The sequence below is a fragment of the Entamoeba invadens genome (assembly GCF_000330505.1).
Source record: "Entamoeba invadens IP1 unplaced genomic scaffold scaff_1105074726617, whole genome shotgun sequence".
Lineage (NCBI taxonomy): Eukaryota > Evosea > Mastigamoebida > Endamoebidae > Entamoeba > Entamoeba invadens.
In genome coordinates, this window is record NW_004440240.1 from 88144 (window position 1) to 96780 (window position 8637).

The following is an 8637-nucleotide window of genomic DNA, read 5'->3' on the forward strand; positions in this document are numbered from 1 at the left end:
TGACATATAAAAAATAAAACCCGATTTTTATATTTAAATAACAAATATTTAATTCCAAAAAATTTATTTAAACAAATTTCAATTTTTTAGTTATGAATTCCCAAAATGTTTAGATCAAAAAACAAAATAATTATCATCCAAACATTAAATATTTTATATATATAAACACAACTAAAATTTTCATATACAAAAGAATAATGAATGACTTTGATATATAAGTTAAAAAGGGGTTGTTGTGTTGTTATGAGATAAACTTCTTTATTTTTAAACATTCCAATATAAAAATGCGAATTGGAAGTGTAGTATTGATAATAAAAAAAAGATAACAGATAGAATAAAAACAATTGAAAAATTGTTTAACAAACTTAGTGAAATTATACAAAAGAAAAAAACTCAACAATAAGTATTACACTTCTTTACACCATTTAAGGCTTTTTTAAAATTTTAACATTGAAATTATTAATGATAAAACAATATAATAAAGCAAAATAATCAACTTGAATATCAAGTCACTCAACAAAAAATTTGAACTAAATAGAGAATAATTTGACAAGATGATTAACTCAAACATTAAAATTAATATATATATAGAACTTTATTTGACAAACAAATTAATTATTTTGAAATAAAGAAATATTTAGACGTAAAAGCTTAAAAGAATATTAATACCAAAAACAAGAACATTTGTACCATTTTTTTAAAGTATCCATTGAAAATATTACAGGTAAAAAATGATTCTTTTATTTTCATATTTCAGAATTTATATGTTCTGATCATATTTTTGTCGATTAAAATACTTATACAGTGTATAATTGTAAGTAGTATAATTAAGATTTAGATGTAACTTGTGAATAAAACATTTAAATTTTTAAATGTTTATTATTATTGACGATGTAATTAATTGAAAATGTATTATTATTAATGTATTAAAAGGTTATTTATAATAATAAGAAAACAACAAATCAACAATGTAATCGATAAATAATATCCAAGAGACTAGTTCCTTTCTTTTCTTCAACAATCTTTTCTTTTTCTTTTTTCGTATTTTTTTATTTTATTTCACATTTATAATATTATAATATTATAAACAGAAGCGCTTATACCTCTATAATTTGTTGTTTGGACTGTTATTTTATGCCGTATAAGCGCTATTGATTTATTTATTAATTATTTAGTCTTTTATTCAGTCCATTTTTATGTATACAACAAAGAGGGACTTTTTTATAACAATAAAAAAGTCACTGTGGCATATTCACGGGATATATTTTTCAATTACATTGTTTGCCGACTCAGTTTGAGCCGGCTTCTCTTACTTGCATTCTAATGGATCAATACCTTTAATGTTTTTTAAATAGAAGAAACAACCTTTGTTCTGATAATTGTGATGCTTTACTAACCAAATGGGGATGCGCTTTTTTCCTTTTAATATAGATTAAATAAAAGATTGCTTTTTCAATTTTGTCTCTCATTCATTGTGGCGCATTTGATGTTGTTGGATGTAATTTAAATTGTATTTAATTTAGTCATTGGTTTTGCATAAATAAATCATCAATTGTCAACGACTTATCACGAGTAAAAATAAACATTTTCATTGATTGTAACCTTTTGATAATGATACTGTTGATAATGTTAGTTGTAAATATTGTATGTTTTCATCCTATTTGTTGTTTTAATATTGTACGACATAGAATTCATAAGCTTTTGAAATGTAAGATAAATTCCTTGATATAACCCCATTTGGTTTGATAGATACTCGTTTAAGATAGTAATGTAGTCTACTCCATTTCATTGTTGTTGAATTGTTGTTTCTGATTATCAAATTCTAGCTTTATATATTGTTTATTTTTTCTATTTTTAATTATCGTGTTTTTTTATTAACAAATACCACATTATTCTATTAATACAGTGTTGGAATACAAGAAATTTGGATCTTTGTGTGCCATCTCTCAACTTCTTTCGAGGTTTAATAGTGTATTCGATAAACATTATTTGTTTTATTATTATTATTAAAATAAAAACAAACAATTATCGAATAAAAATTGTATCGGCTGTGCTTTAATCTTAAAAATAATCAAAACAACGCCAATGTGTCTCTATTGTCATTGTTGTCCTAATATTAATATTGTATTTTAATTGAATAATAAAATCAACTTGTTTTTAAATAAATAAATTATAGGTATTTTTAAAAAATAAAAAAACTTTTCATTTTATTTTCGAAATAAACACTTTAAAATTTATATATATAAATGGTATATAAATAAATTACAAAAACACCCAATTGCAACAACAATTGGGGTTTTTTGTAATTTCATCATCGTCAAAAATTAAGCATTTTCTATTTAAAACTATGTTATAATTGTTTTAAAATAATTTAAAGTATAAGTTAGTTTGTATTTTTAAATCCAAAATTAACTGTTATTCAAAAAGTCATAAAAATAAAAAATTGTCAAGAGTTATTTGCTAAATGTTGTCTAGTCTGGAACGTTGTTTGCTGATTTTAGACCATTATAAATGAAATATTTAGGGATTTTTTCGGAAAACCCAAAAATTGTTGTTTCAATATTATTCTTGTTTTTTTTCATTTATACCTAATTCCCGTTTTTTGAAACAAAAATCAATTATTTTTTTGTTAAAAAGACAAAGTTTGGGGAACAGACAACGTTTATCGACTGACTCTATCAAACAACAAATAAAGGTTCAAGAGTGTAATTTAATTTTTAAATTCAAAGAACTAAATTATTTATAAATCAAATTAAATTTGTTTTCAAAGTAAATTGACAAACCAATTAAAAAAGGTGGTTGAATGTTATTTTTAATTAATTTGGTTTTAATTTGGTTTGTTGTTTATTTTTATAAATATAAACTTTTGATTGTTTTTAATTTTATTGTGCATATCTATTATTAATTGTGTCTAAGTTTCTTGAATTTTTATTTGATTAAACCACAAAATAACAAATGATATTTTAAATAAAATAACCATTTTCATTATATGTTCAACTTTTTGACAAACCAATGTTTTTTAAGAAAAAAAATAAATAAATAATTTGTCTGTTTCTTTTTTTTTCTATAATTGGAATTATTTTACTCAACCAACACCAGTTATCAGTTTTGTTTTTTGTAAACAAATTAATAACCAAGTACTCAATTACTTAAAATTAATCAAAATTATTCTTTTGGATGACATAGTTATTTTTGATAAACAAAAAATTTATTAATTATAAGTCATAAGGTATTCAATTTATTGTCGAACCCTATATACCACATATGTATTTCTATTCAAACATTACTTTGAAATAATATATTTGTTCAGAACAATATCACGATCTGTTTATTTTATAACAAATGATATACATTTACACCGAACTGCTCACATGACAAAGAAGTCGCTTCATCTGCTTCAACATCAGTTAATGTGTACTGCGTCACTCAACAATGAATGAATATTATGGAGTGTTTTTTATATCAATAAGTATCTGTGTACTTAATAAAGAGACTAGATTATAATATCAAAGAACATAAAAGAAAATGAATGTGTGTTTTTCTCCTCACTTTAATTAGATATATCAACTCAAACATTATCACAATTTCACACAATTAATAATAAAACGTTCTATCACAAAATAAAACCGATCCTATCAACTTAAATTTTAAACTATCAATTAGAATGAAATTGATCCTCCAATTCCAACAAAATTACCTCTGCCCTCATCTCTTCCGACTCTCATTCCCACTTTCGCCCGATCATTAATCTTATAATCCGCTCCAACAGTATACCCGACTTTTCCTCCATTTGCCTTATTAATTTCGGCATTCAAGTCCCATTTATCATTCGGCTTATAATTTGCCTTCACTCCATATGAATTGATCTTCTTTCCGTTTTCCTTCCCAAACTTTGCGTTACCTTCAATCCCAAATTTGTCATTAGGATTATACCCAGCGGCAATTTCAACACTTCTATCTCCTCCCCCAACCTTCGCGTTTCCTTTCACGTTGAACTTGTCGTTCTTATATTCCCCTCCAACACTCACCGTGTTTTTCTTATCTTTTCGATTGAAGTCGACATTGAAGTTAGTGTTCTCATTTGCCTTATAACTTCCTCCTATCCCAAACTCGTTCTGTCGTTTCCCGTCTCCTTTCGACGTCTTAAAATTTGTATGAATTTCGCTCTTCTCGTTCGGCTGATATTTCCCTTGAAAATCAACTGACCCACTCTTACTTTTACCGGTTTGAGATCGTTGCAAATCCAGTGTCGCCTGCACTTTTTTGCCGGTATATTCCGCCTTCAAGTTCCCTTCACTACTTTTATTCCCGTTTGTGTTCTTCCTCTTCGCTCCGCCCGAGACGGTCAATTTGTCGTTCACTTTGTACTTCCCATCAACACTCAAACTCTTCGTTTTGTCATTCCCATTTTTACCGGAACTCAAAGCACCGTTCACACTCAATTTGTCTCCGGTATAACTTCCTTTGACGTTCACTTCTTTAGAGGCGACGCCGTTTGTTTTGGAATACTTGCCGTTGGCACCTATTGTGACTTTGTCCGTCGGTCTGTATGTCACTCCACCGGTGATACTCTTCGACTTCGTTTGGACACTTTTGCTGCTTGAAACTTTCACATTGGCGTCGAGCTTTTTGGAGGTGTAATCAGCGGAAGCAGACAGGTCGCGACTCTTTTGACCATTTTGCTTTGTGAAGGATCCGTCCGTCGACAGTTTGAGATTGTCTGTGGGTTTGTACGTTGCGGAGTATTTCAAGTTCTTAGTCTTTGAATTTGGACTCTTGTTTTGTGTGTAGGATGTGGAGGCAGTCAGTTTCTTGGAAGTGTAATCTGCTCCGACTCCAAAACTCGAGGACCTTTGTCCATTGGTATTTGTTTTTTGTGCATTGCCATTCACTGAGAATTTGTCATTGAATTTGTATTTTCCATTAATCGACCCACTTGTCGTCTTTGTGCTGCCAGTTTTGGATTTGGTGTATTTGGCAGAGCCACTAAATTTGTCGGAGGTGTAATCTGCGCCAAGTCCAACTTGAGACGATTTCTGGCCATTGACTTTCGACTTCTGTGCGTTGGCATTCATCTTGAATTTGTCATTGAATTTGTAGCTCGCACTAACAGAACCACTGTTCGACTTTGTTGTCGGCGTTTTGGTCTTCGAGTAGTTTGCTTGCACATTGAGCTTCTTTCCTGTGTAACTTCCATCTGCAGAAAAGGTCTTTGATTTATCTCTTCCATTTTTAGTAACTGTTCCTAATGTATTAATAGCAACTTTACTATTTGGTTTATATGACAATTTTCGTGTTGTGGTTTTCTGGTACTTTCCATTGGCAAACCCTACTTGACTTGATATGTTACCCGAAATTTTCTTAGTTGTAGTAGACTGTGGACTTTTAACTTTTTTTACTTGAGCTTTTTTATTTGATTTGTTTTTTCGAATTACCTTTTTTGAGGTTTTTTTCTTTGACTGAGCAACTGGAGCACTTTGGGCTTTAACGTTGGAGACTTGGGTTGACTTCTTTGGCTTTGGGTCTTTTGCTAGAACCACAACGATTAGGAGTAGTAAAAGAGCTTTCATAATATAAACTCAATAGATCTTATAAGGGTTTTTTACATAGAAAATGGTGTTAATAAATCTGGAAAATTTATAGAAGAATCAAAGAAACAAATCAATGCAAATAATCCTTCGAATAAAATTCAGAAAAATAGATATTTAAAAAACAAATTTACTATAAACTTATAATTAATTTTATTATTATTATTAATTAAAATTGAATTGGAATTTTTTGATAATTTTCGCAGTATTTTTATTGTCCAGTTTTTGTTTTGAGTGGGGTTAAAGAGTTTAGAAAGTTCTATTTATTTATTAGAAGTTCTTATTAATTCAAATTTAGTAGAATATAACAACAATCCCTAATATTTTATAAATTTATTAATCTATTTTAGTGTTAGAAAAGGTTTGTTTTGCCATTGTTTATATTGCATTTTTGTATAACTTTGTTTACTTGTGACTATTTTAAAATTAAAAAAAAATTGAATTACAAAATCATAATCAATAACAAATTCGAAAAATCTGGTGGTTATAACATTTTTTATATTATAATTATTATAATTATTAATAATATTATAATAATTCTAATAATTATTATATAAATTGGTTTAATTAAACTAGTTAAGTATTATAAAATGTTTAATATATGTGTTATACATTTAATTATTTTTGAACTATATAAACATTTATATAAAATTCAGACAATTCTAGGATTTTACCATGTTTTATAAACTGTTTTCATTCAATAATGACAAATAAAAAACTCATATATCACAATTATTTTTTATAATACATTTATGTGTTTTATCTATTAACGAAATAATTATATGTATTAAATTTCGGCATCTTCAATATGACTAAAGTGTTATTTGTTATTTTTGTAGTTTTTTTTAATGTGAAAAGGAAAAACAACAACTCCTTTAAAAGATAGAAGTACAAAAAGAATATATTGATTTATCGCTCTTGACCACTTTTATAAACACTATATAAATTCACATTAGACATTATATCTTTTTAAAACGTTTTAAAAGTCATTGGCAAAATAATAAAAAAATCAAAAAATTTCTATGTTTGAACTTCAATGTAATTCAATTGAATTCAATTTAAACAAACTTTCTTTGTCAAGTGATATACAATTGAAGTTCAACAGTCTAGTGCTTTTCTCCTTAAATATTTACCTTTTTATTATAATATATATTATAATATTTAATTATTTTGTTTTTAAATTAATAACAGTCACAAAAAATTGTCATTTTGATTTTTTATCATTTTATCACTTTTATCACTTTCGCTTTTTTTGTTATAATATTTATTATATAATTATAATAACAATATCATATTTTATATTATTCGATACTAATTGCATAGTATAATTAAATATAATTTCAATCTTCTTAATTAACTAACAAACTAGTAAGTATTAATTATTAAACTAATAAAATAGAAAAGATTATTCCAAAGCCTTTTGAAGAGACAAAAAATTCGCAACGATCTTCTCGAACTCATTGTCAGTGGTGGCTTTAAATTGATTAAACTCGTTCTGAAGAGCTTCATATGTCATTGTTAAATTCTGGTTTTCTGTAATCATTTTGTTTATAGTGTTTGTTGTTGTTGTCAAGTCATTTGATGTGGCTTCCAAGTCATTAACTCGTTTTTTGAGTAATTCGTTCTCAGTGTTTTTTTCTTGAATTGTATTGTTGAGTGACGTCACCAGTTTTTGCAATTCTTCATTTTTAGATGAAAGATTTTGCAACTCAATGGCTTTGGTATCACTGCTAGAAACAACTTGGCGCAAAGTCAATAACTCGGCTTCTAAGCTCTCTACAGTGGCACTAATTTCTTTTAAACTGTTGCGATACATACTATTTTGTTCATACAATCGTTCTAATGATTTGTCGTTTGAAATTTGTGCACTTTGAGGGGTTCGCGTGATATTAGAATTGAATGGTGTGCCATATGGATTCATTTTTAATGAAATTTACGAATTTATAAATTTAATTTTTTTTATTCAAATTTTTTAATTCAAAATTTTTTACGAGTTGGCAAACTACAGTATTTCAATTCATTTAAACAACTCAGATAAAATAATATCAATCAAGTTAACTGGTTTAAAACATACAATTGGTGGTGTTTAAACTAATATAATTATTGTTATTTGCTTATAGTTGAGTATAATTCTTTTTAAATTAAATTGGTTTACATATCAAGTAAATTGATAATTTATATAATAAAATATAATGTTATTAATTCATTATAAAAATATTGAGTAAAATCTACTTGGTTTAAAACTGTTGGTATTTATTGTAATAAGTTTCCCACGACTACCAAATACAAACTACACAATAATATAATTAAATTTAAATGTAATTATTGTAAGTGATTGATAATTTAATAACTTCTAATGTATTTTATGTTAAACAAAGTGTAGATAATAAACAAGACTATAAATTAATAGTTTTATCGTCTTTTTTCAAAAAATTAAAGTAATTTGAATGTAAATTTTACATTAAAACCCATTTTACTTTAAAAACATAATTAACTTACTCCAAATTGAATTTAAATTACATTTCAAATGAAACTTAAAATAAACATATAATTTCATATATTCGATTTAAAAACTACACACAGAACGCTTATTAAAACTTAAAATTACAATTTATAACACAATAGAATGGAGAGTTATAGTAAATGGACAGACCAGGAAAGTAACAACAATCCATTTTATATGGAAATTAAATTTAAGAGTATGAAAATTATTTTAGGGATAATACTCGTTCCCATTCGACTTGTTTGTGGAATTTTTATTGTGTTTTTTAATATAGAAATACATGAAATACTTGATACAGAATTTAACTCAATTTCATTTAACAGCATGTTACTAACACTGCTTGGATATTTTAAAATAGACACCGAGTTTGTCATTGTATTTACAACTGTATATATTATTTCAATGAAATAACACAATAAAATACAATATACCTTTTTAAATAATAACAAATTGTTATTATATACAAGATCATTTTTATAGTTCACTTGTTGAATATTATAATATTAACAAAATAGTAATTCAACAAAAGAACTGAACAATTAATAA

At 26.3% G+C, this 8637-nt stretch overlaps 2 protein-coding genes across 2 annotated transcripts; both read right to left on the minus strand.

The window, feature by feature from the left end:
- Window positions 1-3659: 3659 nt before the first annotated feature.
- On the minus strand, window positions 3660-5570 carry EIN_193570 (hypothetical protein; the record flags this gene model as incomplete). The annotated part of the gene is made up of 1 exon (XM_004255411.1): window positions 3660-5570. One exon carries the CDS (start codon window positions 5568-5570, stop codon window positions 3660-3662), a length of 1911 nt encoding a protein of 636 aa, XP_004255459.1.
- A 1423-nt stretch (window positions 5571-6993) lies between these two features.
- Window positions 6994-7509, minus strand: EIN_193580 (hypothetical protein; the record flags this gene model as incomplete). The annotated part of the gene is made up of 1 exon (XM_004255412.1): window positions 6994-7509. One exon carries the CDS (start codon window positions 7507-7509, stop codon window positions 6994-6996), a length of 516 nt encoding a protein of 171 aa, XP_004255460.1.
- Between the last annotated feature and the right edge of the window lie 1128 nt (window positions 7510-8637).